This window comes from Tribolium madens, unplaced genomic scaffold, assembly GCF_015345945.1.
Source record: "Tribolium madens isolate multiple individuals breed KSU strain unplaced genomic scaffold, Tmad_KSU_1.1 Scaffold_71;HRSCAF=194;Tcas5.2_LG6, whole genome shotgun sequence".
Lineage (NCBI taxonomy): Eukaryota > Metazoa > Arthropoda > Insecta > Coleoptera > Tenebrionidae > Tribolium > Tribolium madens.
The window spans coordinates 5,659,568-5,682,420 of record NW_025401041.1 but is presented as its reverse complement, the minus strand read 5'-3'; the positions used below and the strand labels follow the sequence as shown (position 1 = coordinate 5,682,420).

Sequence of the window (22,853 nt, the reverse complement as noted above, 5' to 3'; positions counted from 1 at the left end):
AAAAAAAAATAAACTAAACAAAAAAAAAACGAACATTGATTAGTGTTTAGTGTTATCTGTGGCTTTCATTGGCAAAATTCGTGTAAATATACTAAATAATTATAAAAAAAAAACATATACAATATTTTCGCTATCATTAAATAGGCATAAAAAATGTCAAATGTCAAAATTTCTCCATGTTCTTGGTATCTATCTTTTTTGAAATTTTTCTCTGGAGCGGAGTTCTGACACCCTGTAGATACAAGACCATAGACATAAAAAAGTCAAATGTCAAAATTTCTTGACAGATATAATTTCTCAAACATTTGTTCCATGTTCCTGGGGCGCGAGTATTAATTAATTAATTACCCTACATAGGGTAAGTCCGGGAAAGACACCATGCGGGGAAAGTAGATAGTTGGATGCTGTTTATAAATTTCAAGATCAAGGAAGCCATAAAATTTGATGTAATCTGTCAAATGTTGAATTTTTTTTTGAGTAAAGTTTTAAATTTGAATTTTATTTCAAATAAATTCAAAAATTAAACACCGGAATCACAATCAATTACATCACAATTCTTATCAATTACATAAAAATTTCCCACGTGTGTAACTTTTCATTTATCTAATAAAACTTGACCTTATCATATTTTTTTGTTAAATCCCTACCTGGAACAATAATCATTTTTATACTGTCGATAATATTAATCTCCAAGAGCACACTAATTACACCGGTAATAAAAGAAAAGTTCAGTAGTGTTGTGATAAAAATACTACAATAAATCTGTAAATAGCCATAAAAACTCTCCAATAAAAGATGAAATAAAACGAAATTTGATTTCGAGAAATTGCGTCATATTTATGACGTTTACGATGAGGTGGCACTTTTCCAATGTCAATGTTTTATATAACAAATGAGTACCGTCATGTACCGAAGATTTCACTATTATTCGGAGAAATTTGCAATGTCAATAGACGTCAACGAGATGAGAGGACTTTCATTCATAATCATGACACACCCCGTATATTTGATACAAATTCAAGATAACATAACACTTGTAATAATTATCATTGTTTATATTCCGTCATTTACAACATTTTTATTTATTAAAATAGACTGTCACGACCATGAAATTCATTTATGGGCCAAATGTTGGCTTGAAATAAACTTTTATTGCACACTTTTTCATGCATCATTTTTCGAAGAAAACTTTTGGACTTTCAGTATGCAATGTGGCAACGTTGGCATTGCCGTTTCTGTCACTAGACAACAAAAAAATTTGTTTCCATGGAAATCAGTCATTAAACAGCGTTGCCTTTTTGAGTACAAAGCGACGTTTTTGTATTATTTAATTTTACAAAGTGAAATATGGCAATACAAATTTAATTAATAAACTGTTGCGACTCGAAATATCTTTATTATGACACACGTCATAAATTTCGTACATTTATTTTACTATTTATAGCGTCCTACTTAAATATTTTAAACAATGTGTGTAGGAAATTAATTTATTTATTTGTTTTGACTTTATCTCAAAATTTAGCCAAAAAATTGGAGCAAAATATTTGATGAATCACCCAGTATTATTTAAAGATAATAAAGATATAACAAAGTAGGCGCCTAGACACTTCAAGTCTTGCGCAAGATTATATCACGTTTTTGATTAGTTAACGAACTTCAAACATGTTTCTACCTGCATTTTCACCACAGCACAAAAGAAGTACTTTTTTGTTTTTTTTTTCTTATGCAATCTTGGAAATTTTCAAAGACTGCAAGCACGTAAAAGTAAAAACCGGTGATTGCAGTCGAAGTCTCTATTTATTTAATTAATTAGCATCACTGCAACAAAACGCTTCTTTCACGCTGAACTTTGGCCAATAAAATTTTTTAATGATTCATTAAACAAAAAACTTACAATGTAATCACAAGCGGATATTTTGTCATAATCGCCTGATTTTTAACAAAAAAAAACACAAGTTTTTGTCAAAATTCGAGGATTAATTGACAGATGTGAATTAAGCTGTCAATATTTGTTAACACTTGACACGTGCCGTTGAGTAAATTTTTGCATATGGTGGAAATCCTTAACATAATTAGCGGCCATCTTGCGGCTGGGCATTTTTCTTTGATCTAGAAGGCCAAAAACCGGTTTGTCATTTGTTTATATTTGAGTTTTAATTGTTGAGTTGAATCATTGTGACGCAAAGCCAACTAGGATGCCAAAAGTACCGGTCACGTGACACTCAAATCAATGTTGCCAATTTTCGTATTCTTACAAAATCAAAAAAAAAATAAAAAATTTCGTCCAATGACGATTGAGCATGCACGAGACCTACCATATAACCAGTAACGCACCGTTACTGTGATCACAGTTATCTGAGCAGGCTGCGCGCAACAATCGAACATCAACCGCGTATTTGAGATCGCAGTGAGCGTGATTTTTTTTGTGATTTATTAAAATGAAGACCATCACATTTTGTTTTTTTGTTGTTTTGGTGATGAGTGTGCAGAATGTCTTCGCGGGACCGAGATACAGGTAATTAGCCTACTGCGATTTTTTTTCAAAATTTTTTGTCAATGTAAGTCGGGTCGGTGTTGCATCATTTGGATTTCTTTTAAGGGTCAAGCGAGTGTCCGATGCCCATTTGGCCGATCTCCAGTCTCGAATAGCGCTGAATAACAAGCTGAAGGGGGTTTCGGTCACTATGCCTGTAGGTGGAGGTCGGATTGATCCAGGCCGAATGTAAGTCTTGTTTTTTTTCTTTTCGATAAAGTTTCTAATTGGTTTTCTTAGAGGCCGCAGGCGTCGCTCGCAAACGAGATTCCTTGACGTTCTCTTCAACCAATCAGAGGAAGATAAGGGTGACCCGGTCGAGTTGAACGACTACGAAAACCTAATCCAGAGATTACTAAACTTGGAATAATTCTTTTTTGTGATTTTTGTGACTCGATGTGTGAATGGTTGAAATTGGAATGAAATTTCTTAGTGTAGATAAAACAAGCAGTATTAAGTTATACTTACCCAGATCTTGTTCTAGTCCCTAAATACATAGGTAATTTATTTTTTTACTCTTATTTATTTAATAACTTAATTTAATTAATGTGTGTAAATATGTTTTGCCATTTTGTATTGTTTTTGCACAAGTAAATGAGACTTATCATCAATTTGCGTTTTTTTTAATCTTTCCAACTTCATGTGCCAAGTGTTAATACCACATGTACTCCAACATTGGTAAAGTGTTAGTATCAAGTGAACTAATTTCTTGTATCGATTCTTCCAAAAGCGCACACTCCCACTATTTACGCCTTTGCTAGACAAAGACAGACTTATACCAAACCCGACACGAGTAAGTAAGACACAAACTCAAGTCTTGCGCATTGCCAACTTAACTTTTTATTAGAAGAGGATGGCTCAATCGGAGGTGGGTGTGTCAAAGTGAGAAAAAAGATAACCGATGTTTAAATCAAAATGGCGGCTGTCAACTGATCGGTATTTTGTTCTTCAATCCATTCGAAAGTGAAAAATTTGTAAAAATCGGCGTTTTGGTGTGTCGGAGTGCTTGTAAAATGTGCAATATAACGTAAACGTCACTATTTTCGCCCCCTTTGTTTGTTTTACCGTCCGAGGGTGCTTTTCAGTTATGGTTTCGAACAATGGCGGTTATAATAAATTGTGTGTTTGTTTTCGATTGATCTAGTGTGTTGATGTGCACGATTGCCATTGTTTTGTTCAATAATGAATACTGTCAATGCCGGCGACAACATCTACGATTTTACAAATGAAGAGAATTCGGCCAAGTGGAAAGGAGTGCTCACCACCGCCTTGAAAAGGGTAAGGGGGCTGTGTGAGTGGCGGTGGTGTCTTCACGGGGGCCGAAATCGCGATTAATGACAATCGGAGCGGTTGGCAACACCGCACCTGCCACCTGTCAAATTGTCAAATTTTATCGATTTTTGAAACGATTTTGGATTAAAATTTTGAAATTTTGATTATTGACGTAATCGGGGGTTTTAATTGGTGATTAATTGCACTGTTACACTGACGTCAGTCGCCACTTTAGACACTTCCGCGAATTTCGAAAAATTCAATAAGGAAATAATTTAATTTAATTTAAGTAAACTAAAGTGTCTTGTCATCATGATTATCTAAACAATTTGTAAACAGAGATTACTCTAACCTGAAATAAATTCGTGCAAAGGTTGTTTCAGTGATGGCAGAATTTCAAGGTCATTTAAATCAACCAATGAAAATTCGTCAGAAAACAAGTGAGAGTGCAAATAATTTAAAATTTTGACATTTTTCTCAAGTTTTTCGGTTAAATTCTGGAAATCTTGTTAGATAATGGCAAAAAAAAAACAAAAAAATGCGTTTGCGATGTTGCCATTTTCTGTATAGATTTAAAACGAGATTGTAATTTTTACAAAAAATCTATTCTCTAAAAACAATTTTTGGACCTAAATTTTGGCACTAAAGGCCGGCTATACCTACACAAAATTTCAGATCGTAGTGGCTTGTGATTTAAAAATTAAGTTGGTAAAACTGCTTAATATGGCGACATAAGATACGAAATGTAACAGACTTATTGTCAATTTAAATACAGGACACTTTTTTGATTTTAAAAAAAAGTTGGATGTTGCCATTTTTTTTATAAGTTTGAAACGAGATTTTGTGGGTTGAAAATATTACAAAATTTTCTAAAATACAAGAAATCATTTTTTTTTAACTTTTGAGGAAAAAAAGTTGCGATGTTGCCATTTTTTTATAGGTTTGGAACGAGATTTTGTGGGTTGAAAACATTACAAAATTTTCTAAAATACAAAAAATCATTTTTTTTAACTTTTGGGGCCTGAATTTCATACCTACACAAAATTTCTAATCATAATAGCTTGTGATTTAAAAATAAAATTGGCAAAATTGCGTATTATTTAAGTTTTATTATCAATTTAATCAAAAGCCATTATAATTGACCTCAAAAATGCAGTTGCGATGTTGCCATTTTGTGTATAAGTTTGAATCGAGATGTTGTGGCTTGAAAATATCACAAAATTTTCTAAAATACAACTTGAGTCACCAAAAAACCCTATTTTTTTACTTAAATTTGCCATTTGTCAGACTACTTTGATTGTAAATTTAATTGAGGTTTGGTATTTAACTTATTTAATTTAAAAAAATGCAGTTGCGATGTTGCCATTTTGTGTATAGGTTTGAATCGAGATGTTGTGGCTTGAAAATATCAAAAATTTCTAAAATACAACTTGAGTGACCAAAAAACCCTAATTGTTTACTTAAATTTGTCATTTGTCAAAGACTACTTCGATTGTAAATTTAATTGGGGTTTGTTATTTGACTTATTTAATTTCAAAAACTGTAGTTGCAATGTTGCCATTTTCTTATAAGTTTGAAACAAGATTTAGAGGCTTGTAGATATTACAGAATTTAAAAAAAATACATTTTGAGTGGCCTTGAAGAAACTACAATTAAAAAAAAAATACGAGAAAACACAATCTTGGTAAAAATTGACGTCAATTCTGAATTTATCACTGATTTATTGTATAATATGATTAATATAAGCAAAGTAAGTTTTTCCAGTAAACCAATTGTGATAAAAAATAGTGTAGGAAGCAAATGACGGTAACAAAAATGACGTAATAAGTGGAACAATCACAAAAACACTTAATAAATATTTGAACAAAAATCCACTATAATCTACTCTTAATATTTTTACTTTGATATTTGAATCACAATCACAATTTGAATCGATTAGTCATTTTTACAATTGGCTCCAATTATTTATTTATTTACTATTAAATTTAAATTAAATTTATGACTATGACTTTTATTCTTTCAATGTTGCCAACTTAGTGTCAGAGTGAGAGTTTTTTTTCCAGGTGTTGGAGCAGGTGCACCCCTCGCTGGACGCCCGCGAAGATGCCCTCGAGTACGTCGAAAACCTCTGTTTGCGCCTTTTGGCCATGCTCTGCGCCAAACCTAGTCCACACACAGTCCAGGTTGGCCCCCAGAACGTTTTTGCACCCTGACTCACCCTTATTTTCCAGGATGTTGAGTATAGAGTACAAAGCACGTTTCCAACCCCTATCGATAAGTGGGCCTTGAAAGAGGCCCAAGGCGCTCTAGATCGCGGCAAAAAGAAATCTGTATTGCTGTTGCCAGTTGACAAAATTCACAGTTTATTACAAAAGGTAACAAATAGGAGAAATTAAGTATGCAACTAATTTTTTCATTTCAGGAATTGTTATTGTACAAAGTCGACTCGACGGTCTCCCTTTTTCTAGTCGCTGTTTTGGAGTATATTTCAGCTGATATTTTAAAATTGGCGGGGAATTACGTGAAAAACATCAAACATTTCGAAATCACGTATCAGGATGTCCAAATTTCCATGAACGCCGATAAGGTAAACCATTTTGTATATTATTCAAGCTAGATGTTTTTTATTTTACGAGTTAGGTTAGGATTTTAAAAAAAAAAGGAGAAGCTTTTCATTTTTTTGATTAACTTGCTTTTGCTTTCACGCTGCGTCACAGCCCACAGCCATGGTAGGTAGCCATGTTTTTAGTTATTTAATTTCTTTCAATGTGGCAGCATGTTTTTCTCCCTAGTTGTAGAAACAGCCGCAGAGATATATATATTTCTAGTTGGGCTTGATTTTAGTTGCTGCTTGCACAGGTCACTATGATTTCCGCTTTTGCACACTAAATCGACTCAGTGGCTTTCATTTCTTCACATTTGAACATTTTTTATAGGCACTCATGGATATGTTCTATCAAGATGAAGGAGGGGGACCTGGTTTACCGACTGAGTCACTTTTAGTATCCTCAGCTCCTCGGACGAGTCTCACCTATGAAGAAGTCGTAAGAGAGTTAATTGCATCCGAAAAAGCGTACATCAAAGAACTACACATGCTGATTAAAGTGTTTCGGTAAGTGTCGGATTTACTCGGGTCACGTGATCCATTTAAATTTTCCAGCGAGGAAATCATTAAATTGAGCTCCGATTCGACCGAAATCGAACTGATATTTTCGAACATTATGGATATTTACGAACTTACTTATACTCTTTTGGGAAGTTTAGAAGATGTTATCGAGATGGCGCAGGATCAAATGTCATACATTGGCAGCTGTTTCGAAGGTAAATTCACAAAGTGGCCCGTGATTCTCAAGTTAGATTGGCAACATTGAATACACAAGCCACTTTGCTTTATGACCTGAATGATGGCGTTCTTTCGACTTTGAAGCAATTAAAATTAATTATATTTTGTGTTTCAATTTTTATAACAGAGTTTAAAACTTATCTACTTTTGCAGCGCCTAAAAATTGGTATTTTTATAGCTTTTAAAAAAGTTATTATTTTAAATAGGAATGTAGTAAATAAAAATAAAAATTCGTATTTTTATGGACCGAATAATTTATTTTTAAGCTCACCGTTATAAAATGGCTTCAGTCGCAAGTGATTGTTTTAGCGGAGTTTGAAAGAAACAAACATAAATAGACAATTAATTTATTACCGGCATGGTAGATCACTGTTTTATCGTTTTAGTCTTGACCAGTTTTACTCATGCACGGTTTAGAAGTGAACGGTTTTAGCTTGCAACTTTTAGTTTTGAACGTTTCTAGATGTTTTCACGGCCTATTCTTTAAAAAGTAATCTCATAGTTTGTAGAAAAAATACAGTACACAATTCTTGTTTTAGAGTTGGCCGAGGCCGCCGAATTCGACGTGTACATAAAATACGCGAAAGACGTCACCGCCCCCACCTGTCGCTCCACCCTCAACAGCCTCCTCTCGCGCCCCGAAGTGGAGAATGCGCTGATCTCAGCTGGCCAAGGCATGCGTCTCGCCCTCAAGTATTACCTCCCAGCCCTTCTGATGGGCCCCATCCGCCATTGTTTCTCCTACATCGAGTACATCACCCTATTACGCGGCCTCTCTGTCGCCCCCGAAGACCGCGAAACCCTCACCCAAGTCGAAGGCTTACTCAAACCCCTCCAAATCGAGCTCTCTCGTTGCGTCCCCTCCCCGGCCATGTTGCGCAGCTGCTCCACCCCATTCCTCCAAGTGCGACAACGACGCCAAGCCGCCTTGGATAAACTCCACGAAATCGAAAAGAACGTGGAGAATTGGGATCCGAAGGATTTGGGACAGTGTTGCAACGAGTTTGTGCGAGAGGATGTTTTGATGAAAGTCAGTTCAGGGAAGAGATTAACAGAACGAAGAGTTTTTCTCTTTGATGGTTTGTTGATTTTGTGTAAACCGAATTCGAGACGGCAAAGTTCGGTACACCAAAACCACGCTGAATGTCGACTAAAAGAGCGGTTTTTCATTCGAAAAGTTGAAATTATTGATCATTTGGACACCGAAGAGTTGAAAAATGCGTTTGAAATCGCCCCGAGACATATGCAACCATCGGTGATTTTATGTGCGAAAACAGCCGAAGAGAAGAACTCGTGGATGGCCGATTTGGTGATGTTGAACACGAGGTCGATGTTGGAACGCATTCTTGATAGTATTTTATCGGATATTGAGCGTAAACACCCCCTGAAACTCCCACCACCGAGTTTGTACAAATTCGCTGAGCCCGATTCCAAAGACAACATCATTCTCGAGCAAAGAGAGAACGGAGGAGTGCCTCTAATCAAGGGTGCAACACTTTATAAACTTGTTGAAAGACTGACTTATCACATTTATGCCGATCCGAAATTCGTACGTACTTTTTTGACGACTTATCGGAGTTTTTGTTCGCCGAAGGAGTTGCTCGATTTGCTCATTGAGAGGTTTCAAATACCGGATCCTTCATTGGTTTATGAACAAGAATGTTGCGATACAGATAAAATGCAAAAGAATAATCAAAGAGAGGATTGGAAGAAGTACAGGAAGGAGTATGTGCAACCGGTGCAGTTTCGGGTGTTGAATGTGTTGAGGCATTGGGTTGATCATCATTTTTACGATTTTGAGAGGGATCCCACGTTGTTGGTCAAGTTGAGGGATTTTCTGGACGCGGTCAATGGGAAAAGTATGAGGAAGTGGGTGGACAGTGTGCTCAAGATTTTACACAGAAAGGTAAAAAAAATATTTGTTTAATAATTTTGCATCTTTAATTTTTTAAGAAACTTCAAGATTAAGTGCTATTTATTTTTTTCCTATTTAAAAATAAAAAAAAATAGAAAGGCTTAAAGAAAGATAATTGTTTTAATATACCGGGTGGGGCATCGGTTACGCGCACTTGGTAAATCGGCGACTTCAAATTAATTAAAGCTGGCGATATTTCATATACCTAACTAATTATTGGTAGGGTATAATTTGAAAATTTTTCTAATTTTTTTGGATAATAAATGAGTCCGTAACAGTTTTGTGTGTTTTATGAATACTTTCTGTTAATTTACCTATAAAATTTTTACACACAATTTCAAATTTTGACTTGGTTATCCAAATATTCGCTTTTTTTTATTTAAACACAAACCAGACCCGTGATTTATGACAAAATGGTATAATTTGCCAACAAAAGAATCATTTACTGGTAGTCGACCGCTTTAAAGGGTCTTTTTGTTGTAAACCTTGGAATCTTACCCAAACTGCAGTTCCCCATTGTCACCTAAATTTACGATGGCACAAGTAGCAGGTCATAAATAAAAATGATTTTCAAAGTTAAGATGGAAAATTGCGTTTAATTCAAAATCTAATTGGTATTTTTTTTTCTGATTTTGTAAACAATTATAGGAAGTGAATCTGCGTAGGTCAGTATAAAAATTAGAATTAAATTTTTTGGGAGAAAATTACTTTTTATTTTTTTTTGGCTTTGTTTGTGAATTACCAAAAAATTAGAGAATGTACCTTACTAATGTCCAGGTAAGTGTGAAAAAATTCAACAATTTTATTTAATTAGAAGTGGGGCTTTTCTTTTTGGGCGTAACGGATGCCCCACCCGGTATTCAGGGTGATTCAAAAGTATCGGATTATATCTTGGGTGGTGATAAAGAACATCCAACTGAGTTAATAGTGTTTGAGATTTTTTTTAATTGTCGGCCATTCAGATTGTGTAATCTTTAATTTAGTAAGCGGAAACAGTAGATCTTGCAAGACTAAATAGCTTATCTATTAAAAAAAATCACCAGTTTGTATCTTATGGTGTAAAAAACATTTAATAAACTAGCAAATTCAACAATAAATTAAATCCAACAACATCGGAAACAAAAGAACTAAGATGCCTACATGATAATTTGAAAATTGACAGTTCTGTTTTTCTCAAAATAAAAAGCATGAAACAAAAATCTGAATTTATTTTTATACTTAGCTGAAACTCTTCTATCTAAAGTTGGTCCGACACTTTAGAATCACCCTGTATATTTTTTAAATTTGCGAATAAAGTGACCTGTGACTTCGAAATTAAGTTGGCAATACCGAATTATCGATGACATCAGATTCTATCAGATGAATAACAATTGAATAAAAGTTTCACGTTTGAATTTTATAGTTTATGTTATTAACTTCATTTTAGTCATAGGACTTTGATTAGAAATTTATTTGAACAGATGGTACAGTTCCGGACACGGAATTTTGGACGAATTTTGTAATTTGACGGCTAGAAAAAACAATGACAATACATTAAAATAATTTATTGAACTAAACAGTATGCCCCCAGATTGAGTTTACAAGAGGAAAAAAAATTTTTACTTGTAATTTTTTATATGCTTTTGACACTTAATTAATTAATTAATTAAATAATGATTCTTCTTGTTAAAAGTTATCTTAAAGCTGTTTATTTGAGTTGCCATTTATTAAAATTATGCTTTTCACAAATATTTTTGTTATTTAACTTGCGTAAACTTATTTGTCAAAAAATAAAACCGCCAATGTGATGAAATTTAAAACGCGGAGAAAAATCATCAGATTTGCAAAAAATGTTTTTCCTTTACAGTTTTGGTGTAAAATCAAGATAATTTTTTTAAATTTTTTTCAATCTGGTGACACTGTATAAAAAAAAACGTGAAAAATAAAAAACAAAATTAAAGAAAACTAAACTTTTAAAATTTTACTTTCAAGCGTGGCTTACATTGACATTTTTTGAATGGATATAAATTTGATGTCCAAAATTCCGTGTCCGCAATTGTACACATTTAAAGGAAAAATAATAACAGAAATTGTAAAAAAATTACAAATTTCAAATCATTGCAAACCGTTTTAACTTATAATCAATAGTTTTAGTTATGACTGAATATCTTTATAGTAAAATTTTCTATTTGGTTTCCCATGATAAAAACGTATTTGTCAAGTTTGAAAATAAATGCAAAATCAAATACAAATTTTGATAGTTTTTCTGGGAAATTGATATTTTACTTGAGCATCATTTAATTTACAGTAGAACCTCGTTACAACGAGAATTTAAGGGATCAAAAATTTTATTTGTTACAAAAGATTTTCGCTATATGAAAAGAGAAAAGAAATCTTAGGATAGGTAACGTCATTTTTTACTACTGTCACTGATTAATTACTTTTTTTTAGAATGACAAAAAAATGATGACCACGATATAATATTTGTCCTCAAGCCAGCCATAAGCGGAATCCTACTGTATTATAAAAATTAATTTTTTTTTCTTAATTTTTAGATGGAGAACGATAACCAGAGGCACATCCGCTTCGCCTTCGACGAGCCGCCCCCGCCAATCGAGTGGCACATCCCCTGTCCCGAGGAAGAATACGGAATTTTGACCCTGCACCCCGTCGAAATCGCTCGCCAATTAACAATCCTCGAATTCGACTTGTACCGAATGATCAAACCTTCTGAACTAGTTGGAGCCGTTTGGACAAAAAAAGATAAAGAAACAACAAGTCCGAATTTACTAAAAATGATCAAACACACAACAAATGTAACACTTATTGATTTTTTTTTACAATTTTAAAGACAATTTCATTGTAGGTGGGCCGTTGGTTGGAGAAAAACATCGTCGAGGCGGAAAATTTCGAAGAACGTGTAGCAATCGTGAACCGAATAATCGAAATAATGATAGTTTTATACGAAATAAATAATTTTAACGGCGTTTTGTCGATTGTTTCGACTTGTGCATCGGCGTCTGTCCATCGTTTGAAACTCACATTCGCTTCGTTGACGCAACAGAACAAGAAAGCCCTGGAGGAGTGCCGCGCCGATGACCATTTCAAAAAATACCAAGAGAAACTACGCTCCATTAATCCCCCTTGTGTCCCCTTCCTTGGCATGTACCTCACCAACATCCTCCATATCGAGGAGGGCAATCCCGATTTTCTCCCCAACACCCAACTCATCAACTTTTTCAAACGCAGAAAAGTCGCTGAAATCACCGGAGAAATTCAACAGTACCAAAACCAACCCTACTGTTTCAGCGTCGAGCCCAAAATTCGACATTTTTTAGAAAATCTCAACCCTTTTGGGGACCTCTCCGACACCGAAATCAGCAACTATCTATACAACAAATCGATGGAAATCGAACCAAGAGGACAGAAACAAATCCAGAAATTTCCACGAAAATATCCACATTTGAGTCTCAAAAGTCCGGGGATTAAATCAAAATCGACGAAAACAACAGCAACAGCCGTCACAAACGCGATTAATTCCACATTGAATTCGTCGAATATCAAGAGTGACGACTCTAAGAGTGAGGATTCCTCGAAATCAGATAACGAGTTTAGTGTTTTTGCACCGGTGCAATTGGGGACCTGTCAGAATAGCCCCACTTTGAGTCCCGTGTCTCCGGCCACGTCCAACACCATCTTGAGCTGGTTCCAACCCAATCACAACCGCAGCCCCAGTGTGGGCTCCATCATGTCCACCACGTCCATGCGCAACCCGCCCCCGCCGCCCCCACAAGCGTAAGTAAATGTGCAAATTACCTTCACTCCACTCACCTTTTACTCTCTTCTTATTTCACTATTTAATTTGCAAAATAATCAAAAAACTTTTACATTGTCAATCTTAGTCGGTAATGCAGGTCACGTTTTAGAAATTTTCGAATTAGAAGTTGATACGGGATTCAAATATTAATTGAAATGCAAAATTTAAAAAAAGACTCTCACTTATTGCGTTTAAACCGGTTTTATATTGTAGGTTATTAGAAATAATGAATTTTTTTATTTACAATTGTCAAAAGCTTGGTCGGTAATGTAGGTCACTTTTTAACGTTTTCGTATTAAAAGTTGCTACAAGAAGCAAGTATTAATTAAAACAGATCAAAAATAAGAAAAGACGCTCACTTAATGCCTTAAAACCGCTTATACACCTTGTTTTGTGCGAAATTATATATTTTTTTGTTTGCTACCAACATGATAAAACAAAGTCTAAATCAAGGACGCCGATCATTTATTTCATTGTTTAAAATTTCAGATCGAAGTACCCGCACTACAGTCAGAGCTCGACGGGTGGGTCAAATAGCCCAGGTCCGCACAGCCCCGCCTCCCCCGGCCCCGTCCAATCCTACGAGCCGAACAGTCCCCGCCGTCCGCTGACTCCACCCCCGCCTCCGCCTCCTCTTCCGCCGCGTCGACGTCGTGACAGTCCCGAAATCAGTTCCCCGCAATTGAAAAGCGATCCTCATTGGCGCGATTGTTCCCCTCCGCCGCTTCCACCGCGTCGTGGTGATCCAGGCTCCTCCCCTAGTTCCCACATTCAACACTCTCATCATTCCTTTAATTCGTTCGGGGGCGGAACCATGCCACGACTTAATCCCACCCACATGTCGCAGTTGCATATGAGACGGCATTCGACGGTGCAGCCGCAGGTGCCGAGGAGGACGGTCCATGCGAATGCCACGCCCATGTGAGTTTTTCTGTAGTATTGGGATTGGTGGGGTTTGATTGGGCGTGGTTTCAGAGTTCCTCAGAATCAGCCAGCGAGTATTTCGCCACGGTATGACTCGACGACGCCGAGGTTGCCCCCGAGGCCGGCGGCGAGGTCGGCCGATATGGTCACGGGGCCCATGTTCCAATACCCGAGCACTACTACTACATAAGGGGTGCAAGGGGCTTCCAGATAACCTCAAGAGTTTTATCAAAATGATTTCAATTTGTTGTCGTGTGGTTTGATTGTGTACAAAAGACTTGTTCTATTTATTACGTATTTTATGTAAGCATAGAGTTGGTGATGTTTTTTCCTCCCCCTTATTACACAGATTTATGTACATTGTGTAAATATTGTAATATAATGTAAATGTATAAATATAGTTGCCAAAAAGTGTAATAATATGGAAAAAACAGTTTTCTATGTTGAAATTTTTTATGATGATAATAACATTGAGATGGTGCGATTGATGGCAATCTTCAATCACACTATTCCAACGTGGAAAGGAATTGTTACAGTATAGATGTTTATTTTGAGTTCTTGTAATTGGAGACGTGCCCCCAAAGGGGGCAAGTCCCCAATCACCTCGTTAAATTGATGATTTTTTAAGCTGTGATAGTAGAAAATGGACCATACTTTGTAAAAAAAAATTTATTATGACCTTCAAAATAATAAGTATAATAAATGTATCAATGTAGCAAGCATTTAAATCGCCCCCTCATCCTCCAACAACCTCTTCTTCCTCTCAGCCCCCGACGCATACTTATAAACAGCCCCATTTTTCTTGATAACTCTGTGACAGGGCACGACATACGCGATTGGGTTCTTACCAACGGCTCTACCTACGGCCCTCACAGCCTTAGGGCGCCCCACAGCCTTTGCAATATCCTCATAACTCGCAGTCTTGCCCTTTTTCACCCTCAAAAGGGCCTCCCACACCTCAACCTCAAAATCTGTCCCTTTGAGCAACAAATTGTACGAAACTGTGCCCTCAAACAACTTTTCAATGTTTGAGGAAATCAACAAATCGTTGTGTAGAGTGGCATTGGGCCAGGCTTGTCTTAAACTTCCCAAAGGGGGCTCACCGTCGTAGAATTTGAGGAAACAGAGAGTGTTGCCATGTGCCTGAAACGCTGCTAGGCAATTCCCGAATTTTGTGGGGGCTGTGCCGTACTCCAGCACCACAGGGGGGCCCTGTTTGTGGGCATTGGGGCCGATTTTACGGACCGGGGCTAACGCAATTTCACCCATTTTTAAACCACTACTAGTAATAAAAAAACTAATTCAAATAAAAGAAAGATACGATACTTACTTTTTTGTATTTCGATAATGAAGAAAAAAATTAGGGATTTGTAGTAATTTTGTTGTTACGTTGGCACCACTGAATCGATTTTTAATTTGTCGTTTTATTTGAATAATTTAAAAAAATAATTACGGGTGTCTGCTAACAAGCTTGTTACTCAGACTTGTCTTAAATAATTTATTAAATTTACTTATTGTAATTTTTAACGCAATTGTCAAGTCAAGTCAAGGCCCACTTGATGATTACATAAATAAAGTAAAAATGCCGGTTTTTGCAAGCGCGAAATTGGCAATTAAAGTGTCGTCTTATGGCGTCGCGACGCATGACGCATTTAACAATTTTATGACGCATCTCCTGAATTTATGTAAATTTGAGAGTTGCCGCCCTTACATCTTTCCCGTTCAATTGTTTACAGTACAGTCCCGTCCCTCATTTCTGTCAAACGTGGTTTGGTCCTGCTTTGTATTTTATCGGTGTTGGAAGCGTCGCGACGTCACTGGTGGCGTCGCGTGATGTTCCTGGTGGTGTCGGTGGCGTCGTGTGCCCCCTTGTCCCGGTATTTCGCCCGAAACCCCCGCGCGTTGTTGCTTTGAGTGTACCAAGCCGGCAAAATTGCAAATGGCGGGGGTCTATATATAAATATTATATTTAGAATTGTTGCACGTTTTCGGTTTTGTGGCGGTTCTCGAGGGTAAAAGTGGGTTTTAGTGAGTGTCCCGGGGGCGACTTTGTGGTTTTTGGGGCGATTTGTGCGGGTTTTGGGGCGGAAAAGCACAGCCACGGCCTGCTTGTTTATATTTTAAAATTGAATAGTACACCCCCTGGATCTCGGAAAGTAAATATTGTAGTGCGCCGGTGCAAGCACGGACGTACGTCGCACTCCTTACATGCTTCTAACGTGCGTCTTCGGCGACACCGTCGTCGACGACTCAAGTCGGTGATTGGGCCTTACAAGCAATATAATTATTTAAGTGAACATTTTGCATTAAAAGTTTTTATCGATTTTTTACGCATTTTTCTCAGTGCTGACGCTTAAATACCGTTCTTAAAGCAAGGGTAAGTCGCTCAAACACCCTCAGGGGTACTAATTCACACATTTACACATCATTATTGCCATAAATATTGTTTTTGTTGTACATTTTTTCATCGCTATTATTTAGGGGTTAGCCAATATGGCGAAGCTTGCTTTTTATGTAATGTTTATTTCAATCGGACGCTTTTTACCACCCAATGCACCCCCCAAACCATCAATTTTAACATTTTCACGCTTAATTACTGTAATTAATCGCGATTAATAATCAAGTGGGGGGGATTTTTTTTCCAAAATTCTCCCCTCGATCAAGTTAGCGCTTTTCATTTATTTTCCCCCGACTCACTATAGTTAGGTTATGTTTGGTCGAATTTTGCGGAATTTTCCGCACGTTGTCCACATGGGAAATTCACGAGTGCAACAAGGACGAATAATTCCAGTCCCACATGCCGAGACGCGTTTTTTGCAAATAAAAAAATTCAAAAAATGCAACAATCTGGTGCTTTTTTTGTTGTAAACAATGAGATTGGCAATCTTGATGTTTTTATTTAAACAAAATGGCGGCTAGTAAAACTATTCGAATTTTTTCAGGTTTTGGACGATTGTACATTGAAATATCTATTTTTGGAGGAATATACACCGCCCCCTTGCTCTAATGAGTCTCGAGTGAAGCCGTCACGAGAACATAGCGAAAATGGTGACGCCTCCGCAACAATTCTGCGTTCGATGGAACAGTTACCAGTCGAATTTGCAAAATGCCTTCCCGAAACTGCTAAACTCCGAGCATTTCGTCGATGTTACGTTGGCCTGTGAGAATGAGATGCTGAAATGTCACAAAGTGGTCCTATCGGCGTGCTCCACCTATTTCGAAAAACTTCTACTAGACAATCCTTGCCAGCACCCTATCATTTTCATGAAAGATATGAAGTAAGCCCCCAAAAACTAGCCGAAATCTCTCTAATTTCTTGTCTAGGTTTCAAGAAATGCAGTCATTGGTCGATTTCATGTACAAAGGAGAAGTGAACGTAACTCAGGACGACTTACCTTCATTGTTGAAAAGCGCCGAGGCCTTGCAAATCCGGGGGTTGTGTGGCTCGGATCAGTTGTTGAGTCAGCAACAGTTGGGGGCCCTCAAACCACAAGTAATAACACTTCCCTCACAAGCCTTGATTAATGAAATGAATTTTTTAGTCAAAACCGGTCCTCAATAACGTAGAGAATAAGAACCACGAAATGGCCAAACCGGCCGAAGTTAATGTGAAAAAAGAGGAGAAGATTGAATGTTCGGAAAACAATCCGTCATCGTCCGAATGTGATTCCAATGACGGAGTCCAAAGCAAAAGTAACGCCCGAGTCCCGCCTTCAAATATCCAAAGAATTGTTTTCCCCGAACACGAATTGAAGGAGGAAGTGGACAATGATTCGTATTATGAGGGCGAGGGTGACCTTATGGACACGGAATTCCTCGAGGAAGACGTCGCGATTAACACGAATGATCTCAACAAAACGCCAGAGTTTGCCATCGCCAACGTCTCGTGCCAGTACGACGGTAGTCCAGGTAATTTGACACAAATCGAAGCGGTTGGAAAAAACAAAGAGGCAAATTAAATTGTTCATCAGTTTAATAAAGTTTTCCAAATAATATTTTTCTGTATTAAATGAAAATTGCTCTTTCAAAACTAAAATCTTCCAATATTTCATATTTACTAACGGCCTATGTTGCAACTGAAGCAGCACTTCTCAAATAAATAATAAAAAATGAATTATTTTCTTTCACAATGTGAATTTTTGTTTAATATAGCATATTAGTTTTCTTCTACCGTGAATATCTATCTCATTTAAATTTCAACCTCAAGACCGTAAACACCCTGTAGGTATTTATCTACGTAACTTTTGGATTTTTTGTTTATTTTGTAAAATGTTTTCAACCTAAAAGATTTTTTTAATATGTTATCTACACGAAAAAAAAATATTCATAAATATCGGATATTATGATATTTATATAAATATCATGATATTTTCCAACCCTGTTTTATTGTTAAAATAAAGAATAATAGATTTATTTTAACATAAAAGTGATTATTGAGTGATATTTCTTCTATCTCTAGTGCAAATGTGCATTTTTTGACTATTGAAATAATTATTTTTTTTAAATGTTTATAGTTAAATAACTTAAAAGTAAATGTTTTTGGAAAGATTATTTAATAATTTCTTAGATGCAAAAACAATAAATAGGGTGTTCCATTTAAATTTTTTAAGTTATTTAACTTTTAACAACTTCGACACATTTTTAACTTTTCGACTTCAAGACAAAAAATGTTAGTCTTTAAAGTTTGTACTTTCCTTTTTACAGCTGTCTCAAATTCTTGTGTAATGAATTTTTAAAAAGAGGCTGTTTTCGCCAGTTCAAAAAGTAAGCAAAATCGACTAAGAAATTAAGTTAAAAAACACTGAAATTGAAATCAACATTCAAAAATGCTAAGAAACATATGGTGTTTCATTTAAAAAAAAACATAAGTTTGTAATGTAACTTATTTTTGGGCTACCCTGTATAATCAATAATATTTTCCTGAAATGCGCTCTAGAATATAAATAAAGTCTACAAAATATCAAAATTCCCACTTAAAGAAGACCGGAGCTGAGATGAAGAACCCTGTATAACAAGTTTAGTATTTTGAAGCTTTTATAAAAAATGAAAATTTCAGATATGAATTTGTTAAAACTTCAAATTTAAGGCTAAATCATTAAGAAATTTTTGCAAAGAACAGTATGGCCATAAATCTGTATCTCAGAGTACAGAAATAATTTAAAACAAAAATTTTTAATTAGAAACCAATGTCACAATTTTATGTAACATTTCAGAATGGTGGGAACATTTTGTTGTAAGTGAATGTAGGAGATTAACAGAAAGATATTTGTTTTTGTTTTATCTATAGTTAATAAGAGGCACTTAAAGGACTTAAGCGCCCTAAACATTTTTTTAATATACAAAAAAGCTAAAATAACTTGAGTCCAAGGTGGAAATTATTGTTCAATGAATTTCTTTAACAATATATTTATTAACTGGGAAAGTTAATTGTCTTCCAGAAAATCTTCAGCATTTTGAATGAAGAAGATTTCTGTAATAGTCCTGATATTCCTTTGGTTATCGTATTTTCCTTTACTGATGGATTTAGTTCATTTCTATGTTGAAGGAGTAATTATGGCAAATTTAAAGGTTTTCTTGTTTTTTTTTCTTAAATTGACATTTAAAATTTTCTGTGAAATTTGTATTAAAATATAATTTTTTTATGTGTTATGTGTTAATTAAATCCAAATAAATTCATGTAATTTATAAACAAATTAGCTTTTATCTCCACATTTTTTTCTTGAAACAAGAAATAAACGCTACCAAAGTCCAAAAAGTCTTCTAATTTGTCTTCTATCTGGGAATTTTCTTTCCTCTTTGATGAACTATGGTTATTTGGTTGTCAAACATTTTTTGAGAGCTTTACATAAAAATTCAGTACTAATTGACAATGTCTTAAGAAAAACTTTTTGCCATGAAAACTTGTTTTTCAGAAATAGGTAAAAATTTGGCATTATTTTATTCCGACTCAAATTACTACATGGTGATTTTGTTTTTTTGCTTTCAATTCACAATTATAACATTTCAACATCTGTTATTTTATTAATTAATACCGATTGCAAGCTTTTATGCATTTTTTTAAATAGAAGGTGTATTAAATATTCACTTTTAACTATTATTTATTTTTTGAAAAAATGGTACAGAAATGATTTTTTATTGTTATGCTCGTACGGTGATTGAAAAGCATCGGACAATCTCTTATACAGAGTGCACCAGAACTCGCGCCCTAGAGAAAAATGTAATGTAAGGTAAGATTCCAGGATCATGAAAAAAATGTTAAAAAATTCTGTTTGTAAAAATTTCGAAGTTAGAGGTTAAATTTTTATTTTTGTTGGAAAAATAATTTTCGAATTTTTTTCGCTACAGGCTTTTAGAAGAGGAAACAAGGAAGCTGTATCCTAAATTGTAACTCTGTTTAATGTTAATTGTGGCTTTTATTGGCAAAATGTTCGTACCTTTACTCAATAATTATTAAAAAAAAACATATTCAATAGACATCTTACATGAAATTTTTCTCTGGGGCGCGAGTTCTGACACACCCTGTATAGTAATAAAAAACGTTATAGTAATAGAAGCTTTGATTTTTAAATACGAATATTTAAAGATAGCACAAATTGGCAACGGTGCAGTACATTTTAAACTACTTGTGTCTGTATTCAATTACTCTTAAAATTTTATTTATTTTTTAATATTCTAGATTTAACGTTTTTACTAATAAAACACAAAATTACCTTCTTTAATTATTAAAAAAAATATATAGTGGGGTAAAAGCGAGAAGTGCACACCTGGGCGGGGCATAAACTTAAAAAGGGGCGCGAATCAGTGACGTTCTTTCCCAAATATTGCTATTATAAAGCGAATCTACACGCCACTGTTTCCAAAACCTCACCTTTTTTTAAGTGGACTCGTTTTGTCATGTACTTCTAGCTTTTTCCCCATTCGTTGTATATTTTTTAAAAATATTTGTGTTTTTTGTATTAAATCGGGGATATAGCAAAATCGTTTTCCTAAGACCTACTAAAATTTTTATGACACATTATAAGGGATTAACCAAACAATGGCTTGAATTTGTAACCCTCCATAAATGGCACGCTCCTTTGCAAGTGTTGCTGCACCCACTAGAATAAAACAGGGCCGTATTTAAAACTAAAGTAGTGGTAGAATTTTACCAAGCTATTATTTAAAAAAAAAAAACAGCTTTATTTAATAATAGCTTGTCCATCTGGCGTTTTTAAATTTCTTAAAATACTTGACTTTAATAACAATTACATCAAAAACTATTAAAATATTTCAAGTATTTTAGATATAAAGAAAGTAAGTAATCCGGCCCTGTTAAAAACTGACCTGTTTCCTTGGTTTCTGGGTCCGGGTGGATTCCACTAATTTATGATTTGTTTACCCTCTTAACAATACCGCATTTAACTTAAAAGTTATAAAATTTTTTGTAGGTCTTATGAAAACGATTTTACTATAAATGATTTAATTGTTGTGTTGTTTTGTTAGGTTCGGCGACGAATCGGCGCATCCGGCGTTCGGACGAGGAGCTGCGAAGGGCCGCCGAGTGCATAACCCGCGGGCAGACCTTCCAAACGGTCAGTGATCAGTTTAATATCCCCATATCGACAATCCGTTTTTACATGGCGAGGAAAGGTATTTTGCCTCGACGTAAGCGAGGAAGGGCTTGTTCGGGCCCGACGGGACTCCCCATGCCTGTCCAGACGTACAATTCCCCAGGCAATACCAGTCCCATCGGTCCACCCTACCATATCGTCCATTACAAGTTACCAACGTTGGGTGTTTCAAAACTTAAGTAAGAAATCGTAAGGCGGATTTGATTTCTTTTTTTTTTTGGTTTCTTTTTACACTATTTACGCGATCTATTTATTTTTTATGATTTTTTATACAAAGTTCAGTATTTTATTTCGACTGTACTTAGATTAGGGATTTTTTGCTGCCAAATAATTTTAATTTTTGATCTGAATTCGACTCAATTTCAGTTAAATTAATGATAAGGAAAATGGAAAATTGTCTTCTAAGATATTAAGATTTGTCGTGGTTAGAAAAAATTGTAGGAAGTTGTGACTTAGGTTAATCGGAAAATGAACTAGAATTGTACAAAAGAACCTTCTGATATTTGAAAACTGTACTAGTCCGAAAAGATGATTATTTTGTATAACGTGAGATTGCCCATCACTTTTTTTTTAAACTTAATTTTTAGGGCTGCCATTCGTGATATTAAAATCATTCTCATCTATTTATTTTTAACCATCGCAAACGTCACCGTAATCAAAAGTAGGCTTCCATCGTAATTTAGGAGAAAAAGTATCTCATTTTTTTATTAGGTTAAGACCCTAACCAAAGCAGTTGACTGATAGAGTGGCAGCTTAAGAGACTAAGCAATACCAACACACAAAAGAATTATAATTACGCTTATTTTTTTTTATTTCTTTTTATTTTGTTCCCGATATCTTGCAAAACGGATAATAATGCCAGTGATACACACACAGAGTAATTAAGCCATAGACCGCACTCACCTCATTTAATTTATTGTAATTTTTCGTTTCATGGTCGTAAAAATAGACAAAAACTGAGACACCACTGTTTAGGTGCCAGATTCTCTGATCTTTGTAAAAAGGAAATAAACAATCGTATTTATCGAGTGTGCAACTCGCTCGAAACCAGTAATTATTATCGATAAGACTAGTGATAAGTGATTTGTTAGATTTAGACCAGTTTGTGTTGATTTTTCATTTTGTTCTTTCACTTCGTTATGTATCCGGTTCTCATTTATCAAGTTTTTAGTTGTAGGTTCGTGTATGATATGTAGCCGTTCACTTGAACAATTAGTTTAGGGATTTTCTCGTTTTTTTCCGAAATTTTTCTTTGGGGTAGTGATTTTTTCGCAGCTGAATTCAACTCTGATTTCGTAGAAAACCTCCTGTAAAGTATATTATGTGTACAAGTGCCATCTATAATATATTTTTCTAGTTAAATAGAACGCTTATGTCTTGTGACTTAGACATTGTATACAGTATTCTGTCGTAAATATACAAGTATTATATACAAAAGGACCCTCAGGATTGCTTCACCC

The 22,853-nt window shown here is 35.2% G+C and overlaps 4 protein-coding genes across 5 annotated transcripts; 3 read left to right on the top strand and 1 right to left on the bottom strand.

The window, feature by feature from the left end:
• The first annotated feature begins 2,359 nt into the window (after positions 1-2,359).
• LOC123008907 lies at positions 2,360-3,144 on the top strand. Its single transcript, XM_044404966.1, has 3 exons — positions 2,360-2,515; positions 2,600-2,722; positions 2,774-3,144. The coding sequence occupies exons 1-3, from the start codon at positions 2,439-2,441 to the stop codon at positions 2,901-2,903; spliced, it is 330 nt and encodes a 109-aa protein (XP_044260901.1). The 5' UTR covers positions 2,360-2,438; the 3' UTR covers positions 2,904-3,144.
• Positions 3,145-3,448: 304 nt separating this feature from the next.
• On the top strand, positions 3,449-14,498 carry LOC123009283 (protein son of sevenless). The gene is made up of 11 exons (XM_044405481.1): positions 3,449-3,811; positions 5,869-5,988; positions 6,037-6,180; positions 6,228-6,392; positions 6,742-6,917; positions 6,966-7,126; positions 7,688-9,054; positions 11,598-11,858; positions 11,909-12,837; positions 13,349-13,780; positions 13,835-14,498. The coding sequence occupies exons 1-11, from the start codon at positions 3,716-3,718 to the stop codon at positions 13,971-13,973; spliced, it is 3,990 nt and encodes a 1,329-aa protein (XP_044261416.1). The 5' UTR covers positions 3,449-3,715; the 3' UTR covers positions 13,974-14,498.
• Positions 14,437-15,316, bottom strand: LOC123009288 (methylated-DNA--protein-cysteine methyltransferase). Of its 2 annotated transcripts, none has more exons than XM_044405486.1 (2): positions 15,114-15,316; positions 14,437-15,065 (listed from the first exon to the last, which is right to left on the bottom strand). In XM_044405486.1, the coding sequence occupies exon 2, from the start codon at positions 15,050-15,052 to the stop codon at positions 14,507-14,509; it is 546 nt and encodes a 181-aa protein (XP_044261421.1). In that variant the 5' UTR covers positions 15,053-15,065; positions 15,114-15,316; the 3' UTR covers positions 14,437-14,506. The 2 variants fall into 2 exon arrangements, with proteins under 2 accessions (XP_044261421.1, XP_044261422.1); XM_044405487.1 differs by having other exon boundaries at positions 14,437-15,062; positions 15,114-15,315.
• A 232-nt stretch (positions 15,317-15,548) lies between these two features.
• On the top strand, positions 15,549-22,833 carry LOC123009287 (protein bric-a-brac 1-like). Its single transcript, XM_044405485.1, has 5 exons — positions 15,549-16,160; positions 16,726-17,061; positions 17,108-17,276; positions 17,326-17,692; positions 21,266-22,833. The coding sequence occupies exons 2-5, from the start codon at positions 16,829-16,831 to the stop codon at positions 21,574-21,576; spliced, it is 1,080 nt and encodes a 359-aa protein (XP_044261420.1). The 5' UTR covers positions 15,549-16,160; positions 16,726-16,828; the 3' UTR covers positions 21,577-22,833.
• The last annotated feature ends 20 nt before the right edge of the window (positions 22,834-22,853 follow it).